At 38.4% G+C, this 16,161-nt stretch overlaps 1 protein-coding gene across 3 annotated transcripts in view; it reads right to left on the bottom strand.

Annotated features, from left to right (window-relative positions):
- Window positions 1-1,827: 1,827 nt before the first annotated feature.
- Window positions 1,828-16,161, bottom strand: part of TTC1 (tetratricopeptide repeat domain 1) — a 28,227-nt gene continuing 13,893 nt past the window's right edge. For all 3 annotated transcript variants that reach the window (XM_030459476.1, XM_030459475.1, XM_030459474.1), the window contains exons 6-8: window positions 15,718-15,866; window positions 10,180-10,234; window positions 1,828-2,472 (exon numbers count right to left, since the gene is read on the bottom strand). In XM_030459476.1, the coding sequence (XP_030315336.1) occupies window positions 2,339-2,472; window positions 10,180-10,234; window positions 15,718-15,866 (338 nt within the window). In that variant the 3' untranslated portion in view covers window positions 1,828-2,338. The remainder of the gene's footprint in view (window positions 2,473-10,179; window positions 10,235-15,717; window positions 15,867-16,161) is intronic.

Raw genomic sequence — 16,161 nt, 5'->3', positions numbered from 1 at the left:
AGCTGATGGTAAATAATATCTATACATGACAAATGTAAAGATTAATTTGCCATTAGAAATACAGAAAATTTAAAGTATCCATAGTAGCTTCAAAATGGTTCCATTTATGTGTGTTTTAAGGGTGTACAGATGTTGGAGCTGAGTGAAACCCTGGCCCCAGGCCTGATCCCACCCATGCAGTGGTGTGGGAGCAGTCAGTGCTCATGTGGTCAATGAGACAAAAGCTTTGCTGAACACCTTTCCCCACCCTGCAGCAAATTTAACTCCAGGCGCAGAGGGTGGGACTGATTCCAGGGCCAGCCCCTTGCTCCACTCTCAGGCAGCATGGAGTCTGGAAGAAGAGCTGACATCCCTGCCTAGCCCATGCTGAAAGAGGAGCTCTGGTGAGGTGTGGTTCAGCTGTACCTGAGTGCCTCACCCTGGGCACAACCCAAGCTCATGAGCTTCAGCCCAGCACTGCTTTTGCCCTGGCCTCCCCTGAGGCAGCCTGGCCACTGTTTTTCTGTAACATTCCAGGATTCAGGCAAGATGATTAGTGCCAGCACTCAGCCCAACCCAGTAAGCCTTTCCTGGAGCTCCATTCAGAAAGCAGAGTGGGTTTGCAGCTAACTGGTTCATTTGGACCTGGGCAGCCTATTGGAAGTGAGCACATTTCCAGCACATTCCCTGGTACCCACTGCTGGGTGAGCTCAGCTCTCTGCCTGGATACTGGAGCCAGACCCCCCCAGCCCTGCCTGGCTCAGCCCTCTCTACCCACTGCACCCCTCTGAGGAGCAAAATCTTTCTTTAAAACTTCCCATCCACACACCTACAGCATCTGCCCAGCCTTTATCAGTAAAGGATATTCAGCCTTGTGCATTAGAGACTTTACTCCAGTAAAGCATGGCACAGTTACAGTTTCAGCACATGGAAATCCTAGAGGCTGTTTGCTGTTATTTACTTAAATGACATTTTACTTCTGCAGAAGATGTTAAAGGTCGCCCAGGCCTCACTGTGAGTTAGGGCTTCTTCATTTGACAATGACATTTGAATTCCTGTAGACTGAATACAAACTCACTGCAGGCTTGAGATAGTTTATCAACAAACAGGTAACCATGAAAACAAAACTAAAAGTGCAGCAGGACAGAGTTAACAACAATCAACAAACCCCTTTGACAACTGCAGAGGCCTCAGTGAAAACAAAGCACCAAGAACACTGTAGCTTCAGAAGGCTATTGCCCTCAGGCAGAGTAGTGGAATGACTGGAACTCTGTAATTTTTCTTAAGCACACAGAGAATTTCTGAAATAAATTCAAGATGACAACCAACAGCCAACAGACAGCCACAACTAACTATTGAATTGAAACATGTACTGACATCTGCATGGAGACAACTGAAAAAACTGCCTCCAATGTAAACATTTCAGCTTCAATGTAAAACCCTGTTAGTAGTAATTACAAAAGATACCCCTCACCCAAAATTTGAATGAACTACTTCAACAGCCTCTCTCTACAACATAGATACTATGAAGATCTCTTGTGATCAATTTTTACATCACTTACTTGTTTGCTAGGATGGATATGAATCTTAGGCAAGTAAATATAATTAATTTTATGCTACTATTACAAAGTGCATACATATATAGGCATAAAATTTCCATGTGGCCTCCAGAAAAATTAATAAAAAGTAAACTGTGGTGTAAGGGTGGCCTGAGGTTAATTGACTGATATTGCTATAAGCAAGACAAAAAAATTAGTGCTTCACATTAATGTCCTTCAAATTTGTTGTTTGTGGCACTTTTAACAGCAACACCACCATGGGAAGGACTCAAGTAAGGCAAGAACTTCACAAACTGAACCAACAAAAACACCAAGCCTTTATTACAAATTAAAATTATTCCACAGAAGAGGCTGGCTTGCTTCCATGCATGCTTTCAGTCATGTCCACCTGCTGAGTGCATGGAGAAGTTCTTCTGCTGGATTCATTAATTTCCCAAGACAGCATTAGGCTTTGTTCTTGGCTACAGGTGCATAAGCATTTTGATTCAACTAAATAGCTTTCTAGAATTTTGTTGCCAGCACTGAATGGGCCAAAATAATGAACCCGACTGTTGGATAAGCCAAACACCACAAAGGGAAGAAAAAAAAAATTACCAAAAACCTAGACACAGTTATCACTAAGAGAAGTCAAATGACTTGCTTTACATCCATATTGTAAATAATTTCACAAGCAGGGAAATAAATATGCTTGAGTCTAATCTTCACTTGGGGAGTGTGAAGAATGTTTGCTGAATCCTTTTACTTGTAGGTGCAAGCACACTGTCACAAAGCCTGAAAGCCAGAACTGGGCTGAATTCATGTTATCTATTGTTGTTTGGATTTTGAACAAAATTGATGGAGTATGAACCAGTTGATGAATCTTGTTTTATCTGGAAATTTTCTGTTGACAGGCCAAAGGGACGGAGAACCAAATTGCCAAGATCCTTCAGTTTGCCTACAATGAAAAGAAGAGAGAATGCATTAAACAGAGGGAAAACTGCTGAATTATGCCCAACTACATAGTCCAGCTTTACAAATTTATCTGCTCATTTAAGGTAAATGTTGTGGAAATATCTGCAATTTGTGAATGTTTAGGCTCTGACCGTGAATTTAAAAAATCCCAGTTGTGATGTAGTTACTGTCAGCTTTGGGGCTGAAAGGAAATCCCCATGCTGGTTCTTAACAGTTTGTCAGGCAGCCCTGATGAAGGTACAGGGGCTGCAGTAGCAGCTGTGTGGTTACAGCTGCCCAGAAGCACCTTATTTACCTTATTCCCTCAGTTAGAAGTTCTCCAGGCTTTAACAGCTGACAGCAATGGTCTCCCCTATACGTACAATTGGATATAAATGACAGCTGCCAACATTACATTTTCTAACACAAAGGTTTCAGTTCTGGTGATTTCTGATGCAGCTACAGCTCTAGAAACAATCAAGAATATTCTAACTCCCCTGTTTCCTAGATTACTGGGATACAATGAAAGCCAGAGTTCAAACTGCTCAATTCTAATTATTAAAAATGTCTCACTCTGTATAGTAGTATTAAAAAAACAACCCAAATTCATTCTTGCAACTGTGTTTGCACCTACAAACAAAGCAGTTCCATCTGATGCTTGCAATTTTACAGCCACTTGCCTGATAAAAAACTCCAGCATGATGTCATATAACATGACTTTATTAACTCACTTTCAAAACTGCAGTTCTCCAGGCCAGACTGACCACTGCAAAGGGCTCTAAACAATTATTTAACAGGCATTTTAAAATACACATAGGCTATGGCAGTTAAAATCTAGAGGCTTCTATTCATATGTATGTATTGTACATACTTTCTGACTAGAAAATGAATCCTGCTACCAACTATAAAAGGGGAAGGGCAACAGAAGGACATCCTTTTAAAACAATTGAGAGATGTTACAATAGATAGAATGTAGAAAATTAAACAAGAAGGAGAGTTAACAACTTTAGCTTGGCTAAACACAAGCTAACTAAGCCCCTGACATGACAAGACAAAACCTAGATGGTCAGTTTTCCAAGAACAACATAATTTTCTTCCTGCCCTCAATGCAGAATTGTAGACTAATTTCCCAGAGAACAAACAGGAGAAGCTTGAACAAGTTGAAGCCTACCCTAGGTTGCCATCCACAGGCTACACACCACCTTTCAAAAAGCCTTCTGACATTTACCAATTCTACAAGGCAATGGATGTTATTTTGCTGGGGGTTTGTGTGTGCACAGGGTGGGTAAAAAGGGACACTTAGAGCTGGCACAGAGGAAATCCAGCTAACCAACTGAAGTAGTAACATAAATAAAATGTGCAAATGCCCAACCTATTCCTCCTTGCATGTGTTTCAGCAAGCTATCTGACATCATGAGAGACATCTCTCTGCTATTTGAGTCATCTTCAGCTGGATTTCTATTTCTAAACTAACATACTAGGATATAAACTGCAAAGTCAGATGAATGCTTATCATTTAGTTTCTTTGCTTTTTTCTTCTTTTTGTTTGAAAACCCTTTTTCTGCCCATCAGGGCAATCATCACTATTGCTGTTAAGTTTCCTCATTACAATGCACCACACAGAACTTAGTTCAGGCTCTGTTGCTAAAGCCATCCTGAAGCAATAACTTCCCAGCAGTGATAAAGCTGTACAGAAACATAAGAAGCAAATCTCTATGTGAGTTCTTTATAGAAAGACACAAGCAGTATTCATCTTACACAGATGCACTGCAAACAGATGAAGGGGTTTGCTTTGCATGACACTGCAGCCCTGTGACTGTGCTCAGAACAGAAATTGTATCCAACTCTGAATTTACCCCATGGAAGGATTCCCCTTATTGCTTGTAACCTGGCAATAGATCAAGACAGGTTAAACTCCAGTACCATAAAGCAAAATATGCTATTTTTCCAATCACATTTCCAAAACTGAATTGGGCTTACGGGAACTTTTTTAAATCAGATTCACAGAAAATAGAAAAAGAAACAGTAGCTGGGTAAAAATTTAAACATTTGAAGGAACAACACAGTCCTGCACAAAGAAACTAACAACATTACTATAGTACTTCCAAATATGCTGCCATAATTAAGACCTTAAACCAAAGTGCTGGTTCACAACTGGGGGTCTTGCAGAGATTCATGGGATTACTTTAAAGCAAGACTGGTCTTTAAGGGCCAACATGAAAATTCTGTGGCCTTACACAGGAAAACAGTCAACCTTAGCTTACAAAGCCAGCTAGTTGGCAAGATTTTTATGTTAATTTTTTTTTGTGTGTGTATAGATTTAACAGATGAGGTGGTTGAGTGATGCAGCCAAAGCCATTCCAGTGAGTGGCTCTACAAGTATCAGCTACCCTGGGTAAGCTAACTATTAAGTTCATATTTTTATACCACATTCTAAAAGCATTTTGTTTATAAAGTTGTTCCCAGTATCTCTGACTGGGATGAACAGCTGCTTTTGTACTTTTGGAGAAATGTTTAGCTTCAGGTTTGGGGTCAGCAATGTCTTTGGTGGTGGAAGAATCCTGGCACGTCTGGCATGGCTACAGTCAGCTGTAAACTCTTCATAAGTTACCCAGGCACTGCACTCAGGAGCAGGCAGATGAGCTTGCCTGTTTCAGGAAGCTGTGAAAGGTCTTTTCTAAGTGGAATTGGTACAAAGACTCTCTTTGTGGGATACAAGAGCCAATAAACACAGAACAACTGCACTGGTGTTCTTGCTTGCAGCTAGACCAGCTCCTTGGGAGAAGCTAAAGACCATGTAATATATTTAATACTTTATTCTGCATCTCACTGCGATTGAATAATTAAAACAACACAGTCATAGGTCACCTTCCTGTTCCATCACTTAAATCCACTGCCTGTTGGTGCAGCCCCATTTAATAAATTGTTAATGAAGCAGAAGAAAGCCCTTTTCCAGGAACTCAAGCCCAAAGCTCCTGGTGTCTTGGAGCACATAAACCCATCATTGTAGAAAAGCACCATTTCCTCCTCCCCCACTCTCCTTTCATGCCTAAATTAAGATCTGCAGTTAAGTCCAACCTCCCTGCCCTGCCCCCAAAGAAAAGCTCTCTTAAAACAGAGCCTGTGCTTGAACGAGGGGAAAAGGCATTTTGATCTGGGACTCAGCCTCAGAGAGTTCTCGGCAACCAAACACTCACTTGTCCCCAAGCAGGGTCACATTCTCTCTGAGACCATATTTTCATAGATCTTATTCTTCCTACTTTAGAAAGCCTATGTCTACTTTTCACCTAGAACTTCAGGATGTGAAGTTTCTTCAGCAAAGCAATATTCAGAAGTTAACAAGAAAACTAAGTGGTAAAAGTCAATTTAAAGCTAAGAAGTCTGATTCATTGCCTAAACTGCACTTTACCATCCTGTTAAGAAAAGCGGATGCATGAAAAAGATTTCTCACGATATACATTCAGACTTAACAGCCAACAGGAATTGCTATTCAGTCTTTCTGGCAAGAATTCTAGTGTAGTTGCTAGTAATAATGTGGTGTTTGGAAGTTAAAAAGTGTTTGTGCTAAGAATGTGTTTTTGAATAAAGGACAAATTTCCTGAGGAGTTCTCGTCTTTGTATAACTTTGTTAAGCAATTAAAAGAGCAAGGGCAAATCCTTTTCCCTTCCCTAAATGGTGAGTATTGAGCTAGAAGTAACTGCATATTAGTTCTGGGTTGAACTCTTTGAAGTGACCTCCCTAAGGCACTATTGGGGTTTAGCAGCTCAGCTGCAAACACAATATAACCTTCAGTTTCAGAAGAAAACCTAATTCTTTAGTCACTAAGCCTAATAATATCTTTGCTGATCTCAAGTCACCTGAAAAATCTCTTACTGGCAGAAAGGCCCAGGTGATGTGCTCTGGTAGGCTTTCCCATTAATCACAATGATAATCAAGTCCATTTCACTATTTTCTGAAATACATTCATTTGTAACTTATGCTGAGAGTCCCAAGAGCTTTTCATTAGGTGTGATGAACTCTGTGTTTATAAAGTGTCTTAAACAGATTGACATTTGTGCCATCCCATTTTTTACATCCAATATTCTTGGCTTCCTTGTAGCCATGCAGAAAACTGTTCTCACAGCCCTTAAACCTTGTAGAACTATTCCAAACTTCTCACACCCTTTCCTCAAAGGAGCTACTCCTGGTTATCACAATAATTACAGTTTCTCTCAACAAGACTGGTTTGTTGCAAAATAGCTTTGAAGTCAGTAGGGGAATAAAAAGTAACACAGAAAATGGTCACTACTTGTTCACATGCTGGGCAGTCCCTAAGGCAAAGCATGCTCACTTTAGGAAAGCAACAAGGGAAAGAGCCACATGGATATAAAAGCTATTTTCAAAGTGTGCTGTAAGTTAAGCTTTTTTTAATGCAGAACTGATAAGTTAGATTGTACCGAGCAAACTTTAGTGGCAGCACCAGGCTGCAAAGGCTGAATGGAAAATATGAAAATAATTTAAATACATATGTCAGCTCTGAAAAAGTTAGGTCCTTGCAGAACACAATGCAGAGATGGACTTGACTTGGTAACAAAACATGCTTTTCCTAGTGACACCAAATTCATAGAATCACAGAATATTCAGGGTTGGAAGGGACCTTTAAGATCATCCAGTTCCAACCCCCCTGCCATGGACAGGGACACCTCCCATCAGATCAGGTTGCTCAGAGCCCTCATCAATCACAAGCACTACACCACTTACACACAAGAGTTCACAGTTAAGTAGCCTAGAAGGAAAAACCTGCAAAGAATGTGTACTCTGATTTATTTGTACACAATCACTTAAGAAGTGTTTTCAGCTTCTGACAAATTAAGTGATAATGAGGTGTAGCACTGGAAAACAGGAAACACACTTGGGAAAGGAGGAAGATGCACTCCATTTATTTTGGGTTGCTTGTACACAGCTCCAGTTCTCATGACAGCATTAACTGATTGGGAATATCAGGCCTTAGTTTTAGTTGAAAGAATAAAAGCCTAGAAAAACAATGTTACTGGCTGATTCCTTGAGTAACATCAGTATTTAATTCAATATCCAAACTTTAAAGGAGCCAAAGCATGAACTGGGAAACTCTTTCCAAAGATTTTGTTGGTGATTATTTTAGGTCTACTGCCTGTGCTTCTGGAACAGACCTAGGCTGGGACTATTAGGATGCATCTGACTTGCTCTTCTGGAATCAAAAAATCTGGGGTACAACCCAGACACCTGAGCTGACTCCCCTGTAAGAAGGTAAGAATGAATTCTTGCAGACCTGGTTCTGTTTAACTGCCACACTATAATAAGTCTGTCTTCTTTTACTCCTTCCAGAACTCTTACCTAATCCCCCTTCTTCAACTGTAAGAGTTTCTCCTTGACCCCAGACAGAATAGCAGCAGTTTGTAGATCTGGGGAAGGATTTCCTTCCCAGGCCTCCATCATTAAGTTCATGACATCACTGCTATCTCTCTGACTGACAAGATACAAAGAATTTTATAACATTCAAAAAAATTAGTCTGGCTACTGCCCATATGCTTAACTTAATTTCAAGTGTTCTATTAAGAGACTGTATTATAGAATAAATTATATATATATATAAAATTATATAAACTATATATATAATCTCTAAATTAATATTATAATTTATAAATTAATAATAAATGCATTATAAGAATAAAATGTCACCTACCCAGTTGACACTATATAATTTTAACAATACATGTGACAATTTATAGGAATACTGTCATGTTCAAAGGTTGTGGAAGAACACAGGGTTATATGCTACACTACCCTACTCTTAGTCTTTTTTTCCTGGCTCTTTACATCAGTGAATCTCCCTGCATGCATGTAACATTATTGAGAAGGGATTCCTTTCTTAATAATCCCATATAAACAACCTGAGCTGGTTCCCAAAAGGCCAGTTCATGTCTATAATTCTAACTGTCAGTGGCTTAACACTTTTAAAAAAGATCACATCTAGTTTGAAATTTAGGCAAAAATTATCAGCACAGAAGTAGTTCTGAAATGAGAGTTTCTGAAGCTGGATTTAATGTTTCAGTGTGGTCCCTTGTGAGCAGTGCAGCCCTTTAGACACTGGCAACAATGGCACAAAGGGAGTGTTCAAAAAAGATTAGATTGTTGAAACCCACCCTATGTCCTACAAATGGGCATGACTGTTCTGGATATTTTCTGGATCAGTTATTTATTTATAGCACTATCACACTCAGACTTCCTTATTTATTGTTCCAAGTACAACAGTGGAAACAATTTGATGATGGAAAGCCTTAGAAAGCCTCACTGAAACTCTGCTAGGTCAAAACAGGTACAAAGCAAGAGCAAATCAGACTCACTGCAAAGCAAGAAAAAAAATTAAATTATCAGCTTAAGTAGAAGCTCTTGAAACAGTCTCTTTTTCCCAAATATTTTAAGAATTAGTATTGTGGTATGCAAGATAGTCTTAGTTTATTTAACAGGATTCTCTGCAGAATACCAAGTCTTCCCCTTTCCCCATCCCTCAAAGATTACTCATCTTAAAATAGCATTTAATCTACTACTTGTCACACCTAGAATGAATGGATAGCTATCAAAAACTATTTCTGAAACAGGTTAGGTGCAGCTAAGTTTATCTTATGCTGTCATTTGTCCTTGCTCTTTCGTGTAGATTTTCTAAACAGTAAAAATTCAAAGATTATATAAAAATAAAATCTAATTTTAAAAAGCACCAGAATGTCAGATTGGCCTCTCTAGTGTCTGAACCTGTAAGAATTAACAAACCCTGTTAACTAGAGACAGTAGACAATGTTGACAGCAGTCTTTTTTTGGGAAGGAGGTTCCTCCCAAAACTGTTAGTTTAACAGTAACACTGTGAGTGAGGCAAGGAAGTATTTTATTTTTAATATTGCACATGAAACACAATTGTGCTTGGGCAATCTTTTTAAAGTAGTTATCCTCCTGAAAGACTTCAGTTAAGATATCATTCAAGCAATCCCATACAAGATGATGATGGGGCAGGAACATTTGAATGAGTTACATTGAATAAATTCTCTTTTCAATAAAAGAAGCCAACAGTATTCTTTGCTATGGAATTATAAAAAACCAAAAGACAATGCTTGTTTTTAACACTAGGTATGTCTAATTCAGCCTCCACAGAAACAGAACTACAGTACTACATAAATCGAGGTAAATGTGAGGACTTGGAGGAAAGTTGGAAGTGCCACAGGAAGAACCAAATCTGTTTCTTCAGACACAAGATCAAACACACCCAGCTGTAATAGCTGGTTGAATTTTTTTTTTATGTAAAGGTTTAGTGCAAACCTTGATTTATCCCTTTCATGGGAACCTTCCCTTTGAAGGTTTACTTGCAGAGAGAAGCAGCAGAGCAGTTGGTCTGTTTCAAACCATTCCCCCTGCTTTTACATGCTCAATATTAAATTGTTTCATAAGATCTTGAGTAGTCTTTCTTCAAATTTAACTAATAGCCTTTTCTGTATAGCAGAATTACTGGCTAGACCTTACTACTGCAGGTGAAACCAAGCGAAAGAGAGTAACAAAGAAATTAGGAGGATTTTATCACAGAACAATTATTTCCTTTAAGATTTACCTTCTTTGAGTTTTATTTGAGAGATTCTGCTCGTGCATTTTTATTTTTTTAGTAGACTATGAAGATTATTATGGAAGTCATGGGTACAGACTACTCACCTAACATTTCTTTCTTTAATTTTTCATTCCGTTCTTCAATTTGTCTCGGTAATCGCTGTGGACAGAGAAAAAAACTGGAATCAGATCCTTCCTTTCAATAAGGCCACAGGTTAAGCAAGTGGAATTTTCATACACATAGGCAGGATACAATCTTTATGGCTTAAAAGGAATCCTTATGTCAAACTACACTTTCATCTTATTTTGGAAAGCTGTAATTCATCCGATGACATCAGCTCACATAAACAGGAAGCTGCAACTTGTAAGTGCAGGTTTCATACAGGCATCCATTGCTACTGCTGAAAAATAGATCTGGTCTTTTTGGTTGGATTTTTAACTGAAAAGCTTATGGAATTCAAGAGACTTAAAGTTGAGGTATATTTTAGTCCTATTTCTTCTGCTGCATGTATTAAATTTTGAAAGAAAAGCTAACAAAACTAAACAAGCACAGCATTTGACTTAAAAACTAAACATAGGTGTAATGAGGAAAACATCCATAAAGTCATTTCTCAGTAGCATCACACTTCAGGGAAATCCACACTGTAAAAACAGTAGGATCTTCTAAAGGCAAACATTTTTCAGAAGATCACTGGACTAACTGTGAACTTCAGGACACAGTTTGATAAGCAGCATCTCATGACACAGTATAGGGGATAAGGAGGAGAGGGTACTATACACGAGGGCCTTGATTTGGCAGTTTATGCAATTACAACCATAAGTATTGACTCTTCTTGTCCAAGTCATATAAAATACGACAGATACGCTCTAACAGTGCTATCAGTCAATTAATTATAGCTGCAAACTATGGAAACAGCTGTGGAATTCATTCTTGATACACTTCCCTTGTAGTAACTGCCTTCTCAATAGAGTTAATTCATTTCCTGATCTTGTTCCTTCCTATCATTTACAGCTCCAGCCATCATGGATGGGTTTGTCATCTGATATCACTGCCACAGTGAAAGAAGACACTTCACCTCAAGAAAAAGCCCTCTGACAAGGAGGCTACCTGGCTTTCTCCTGTTCAGTACAGGATACACTGGTGAACACAGGCAAATACAGTTCATTTTTTTTTGTAGTGATGGGGAAGAGAGGTGGCATATCCCAGAAAAATAAACAAAAGACCCAACAGAAAAAACAAGTTCTAAGGAATAGAGTGCAGCTATACATGGATGGCTAAGCTTGAAACCAGCCCAGGCCCAGTATCACCAGTAGTGAGCCAGATCTAATTAGCCCAGTCAGATCTCACCTGACTCCTGCTGACCCAGGGAGGATCATTTAGTGGGGTGCAGATCTGGACCTAAGTGGTCTGCATGAAAACCTGTGTGGATATCCCAAGGCTCTAAATTGAGTTTGCATTTTAGCTGTAATTGCTGAATCTTGGACAAGTTTGGTGTATGTTTAGCATTTGTCTCTCACATTTGGACAGTGGGCTTTAGCAGGAAATGCAGATACAAATCCTTGATCTGAAATACATACTCAATATTCTGTCTGTCTGAATACTATTATTCCAAAGACTCAGTGTTTTTAACTGCAGAAATGTATTTTTAAGGTCAGTTTTCTATAGAAGGGTGTTCATAAGGATAACTCTTTATCTGGTGTCTCACATTTAGCTCCAAGTGCAGCTTCTTTTGGTAAATAACTTTATCTGGTCTGCCAGTCTCTCAAAAGTGGATTGAAGCTAAAATTCACACAACGCTTTTACACATCTGGCTAAAAAGAAAACCTAAAGATTGATACTATATAATTAAACACTTTCTCAGAAAGCATCAGAAAGGATTATTTGTCCACAAAATTTAACTGCTTAATCTGGCACTGAAGATTTTAAAGTAGCTAAAGTGTGTGACACTAGGATTGAAATCAAAACACTAGTTAGTACTTCTGAAACATAAACAGTACTGCAATTTTAGAGCTGCTATTAAATCAGGAATCAAAGCAAAGAACTAATGTGTATTTAGTATTTTTAAACTGTCATTTAACAAAATCATGATATTCCCTAAAGCAGCATGTGAACTGTTTTCTAAGTACAGGAAGGAAAAAGATTTGCTCTAATAGTGAATGAAGCTCATTTGCAGATTCTCTTGATGCATCACTTTAATTGCCAGTGAGAGGGAAAAAAAATGCTGCAGTGTTTCTGCAAAAAGCAATGTACTTTACCTTACAGTAAAGCAAAGCTTCTTAGTCTCCTACATATCTAATATGTTAAACATATACGTAGAGACACTTTTACAGCTGGAATAGTTTGGGTTTTTTATTATGATATTTAGATATTTATTATGACTATTCTAAGAAGTGTAAAACTAGCTATCAGTATTTCCTTAACAATTTTTCAAGAAAGGAGTTTTAAGCTTTAAGTTTAAGCTGCCTCCATCCTGAAACTTGACAAAGAACAGGAATAAGTCAGGGCAGAATGTCCTAAATCCCACTGCAGAGTAAATTCAGGGCATTTTGTACAAAGTGTTCTGTATCACATGTGAGCCTAAAGCCTCTGCCTAGTAAAATGAGGTCAAGGAGCAGAAGGTATATGTAACAGTCAATCTCTCTACTTCCCAGCTATTCTTTATTAAGAATAAATTACTGATAGGTCTAAAACATTCCTGAAAGATGGCCAAGAAGAACTGCAGGACTGTTTATGATCTCCACTGGTTGCTGAGCAAGGACACTTTTGTGAGATTATTAGAGGAATACTCTCTGAAAGAGATTTTGCAAGAGGTATAAAGGAGACTATCTATACTTTCAGGGTTTCAACTCAGCCATAACATGTCTTTTAAACTCATTACACTTTGTACCAACTACTGAGAGTGTTCCCAAGTCTTAATCTGTGAAGTCCTGATGGTGGTTCATAGCAATCTGTTTGATCTTCACAGTTGTTCTTTGTATGATGTGGAGGAGTACTGAAATGCACTCCTTGTACACTATTTTACCAAGTAATGGGCCAAATTACTTCAGGCCTCACTCTGGAGCTAGTCTAAAGCTGAAAGACTACGAGCTACAGAAATCAAATCCCATCATTTTCTGTCAGCGGACTCCTTGGCTGAATTCCTGGATCAAACAAGCCATAGTCTCAGCTAGAAGATGATGAACAAGGCCAACACAAATATTCTTTCCAAGACTGTGATGGACCCATCACATTCACTACCCAGGCAGTAATGATCTTTGACAAACTTTTCATTTATTAAGCCACTGCCAAGAGCTAGGTGATAAAATGCTCTCCTGCCCTCAACCAGATGCCTGCAACAAGCATGAGGTGGTTGTTTCACAGTAAACTGACCTTGCCAGGGGGTGCTGCCAAAGGGGGTGGCCCTAATGCCTGCACTGCCTTGACCACATCTTCTCTCCTTCCCACTGGCATTTGCAGTATCTGACAGCAAAAAGCCAAGGCAACATGAAAGTGTTGTATTTACTTTGGGGCTTTTTGGTTCCTGGCTTTTTTTTTTTTCTCACTTTTTCCTTTTTTTCCTCTTTAGCAAAGTTAGATGTCTGCCAGACTCACATATAGAACCAGCCATCCCCCAGGGCTGGACATGAACTGGTACCAGTGCTGGCACAAGGAAAACAACTGGGCAGTTTTGTAAGCAGCAAGCAGTTAGTAAGTAGCCCAGTTTAGCAGTTTTGTGAAACTCCCTTACAGGAGTTACACAGTTAAGTAGAATATCTTTCTGCCATCACTGCAACTGATCCAGTCCCAGAGGAAGTAATTTCAAGCAAGGCTTCTTTTCTAATATGCTATAAAAGCATCTTATAATCTGTCATTTACAACACAACAGCATGGGGAAAAGTCAGCTGGGAGAATCACTACTAATGACTGATTTTCCCAAATGGAATTTTAAAACAATAAAACCTAAGCCTTTCAAAAATACTTCACCATCAACATATTCAATACATTGCATGTTCAATGATGTGAAGCTGAACTATAGTAATGATGCCCTTTGAAAATTTGACCAGATATAAATAAATTGGCACATGGATTGGGTGCCCAACTAGGAATTGTTTTCAAATTGCATCCATTTACCTTAAAATGGAAGTGAAAAATAGTTCAGCTGTTGTTTTCCCTGCAGAAGGTGGTCAGCTCTTTCCAGGCTCTCTGGTGCTTACAATTCCCCTGCCATGACCTGAAGTCCCCACCTGGATAAAATATGACCCCTTTTTATAGTGGCTACCTTTCATTAGTGTGTGTTCCTCCAAAACCATAGGCTGTGTGGCTCTTACCTCTACCACATTTGTCCTTTCAACACAGCCTTCATAACCCCTTTTTTTAAAAACAAGAATAGCAAGCAGCCTTTAAGAGGAGCTTTCTGCACAGAATAGATTTCCCTTCTCACTACCCTTGTGAAAAGACCTTCTGAACCTGTCAAATCCACAGCTATTTCCCACACTGAGCATTAGCATACTAAATATCAACTGAAAAATCACTTCCTGCTTGTATTTTACACAAAGAATAACTTAAAACCTCAAATAAGCAGGCTGTAGCAGTGAGTTTAAATCCCTATTGAGTAGGGATTATTTACATGTTAGATCAGAGTTTCAGGAAGTGTTAAGGGTTTTACCTTTTTCATCTAAGTTGACACATTCTAAAGGCCGAGGGAACTTTTAAAGCATTTCCTTACACTTACAGAGATATGGCAAAGATTCTGCAAGTAATTTTTCATCCTGAAGTACTTGTAATTTGATTTAAAGTGGACATTGGAACACAGTACTAAGTTGCAGAAGACTGTTTTTAGAACAAAGAAAGTAACAGAATCAGGAAAGAAAGCTATTTGCAACCACAAGGTGTCTTTTTCTTCAAGTGAAAAGCTAATTTTTTTTTAGATTAATAGCAAACTTTGGTCACTATTAGTAAAATAACTCAAAGTGGTCACTACACACACAAGGCACAGCAAAGAAGAACAGAAAACAGCTAAATCAAGAAAAAAAAAAAAATTCAACATTTTAAAGTAGATAAAGAATGATACAATCCTGTCTCTTTATGTAGGTTATATAAAAATGTCATAAAAAATTATAATTATGGCATAAATGCATTTGAATGCAAATTTACCAAGCAAAAATAATTCTATTTACAGAAAACCAGACACCAGCTAATTAAACAGCAGGCAAGAACTGTATTATAAGGTGCTTGTATTCTGATCTCCAAATTGCAGCTCCACATTGAAATGCTGGCTACTAAAATACAGCAGTGGTCCAGGCAACCTTTCCTAGCACATGCATAATTAACAGAGCAAAATGTGTGCATGTGCTATTCAACAGCTAAGCATGTAATTAGATGCTTACAGCTCAGAATAAACCTTAACTTTCACTCATTTTACAAAGGTAAAAACAGGACTATGCTTGGTGGACCTGAGGCTTCTCATGAAGTTGTGGCAGTTCATGGAATCTTTCTTTGGTGAAACCTGATGAGAGAACCATCTCACTTTCAGACTCAAAAAAAAAAAAAAAAGTTATCATCACTGCATATGGAGCTGCTTTCATAAACAGCATTAAGTATTTAGCACAGGCAAAAAAATAACTTGGTTTTAAGTTAGGCCAAAGTATACTAAAAAGGCTTACCATGCAAGCTTCTCTGGCTTGATGAACTGATGGATCTTTTTCTAGTACCACCTTATAATCTTCCAGAGCTTCATCTAGTTTTTCTGTTTTCTCATATAGTTCTGCTCTCCTCAGCAAAGCTCTGATATAGTTAGGATCTAATTCCACTGCTAGAAAACAATAACAAACCACAGCATTTTACTTGAAACATTTCTACACCCCTCAAATTCTTAAGTGTGCACTGGACTTTTTAGTTATCTTTATAATGTAGTTTAGAGTCAAGAAGACTAACAGTTTAAAAGCTAAGTCATAATTCAGAAAGGCATACATCTGCCTGTGAAAGTCTAATGCAAATGATCACATTTCATTTAATGTCTACAATCCATCACAGGAAGAAGTGATTTATAATTCATAAACATTCAATTTTTCAATACTATATATGCGAAGCTTCTAACTCAAACTTCA

Source organism: Calypte anna, chromosome 13 (assembly GCF_003957555.1).
Source record: "Calypte anna isolate BGI_N300 chromosome 13, bCalAnn1_v1.p, whole genome shotgun sequence".
Lineage (NCBI taxonomy): Eukaryota > Metazoa > Chordata > Aves > Apodiformes > Trochilidae > Calypte > Calypte anna.
Note: the sequence above shows the minus strand (reverse complement) of the source record. Positions and strands in the feature narration are given on the sequence as shown.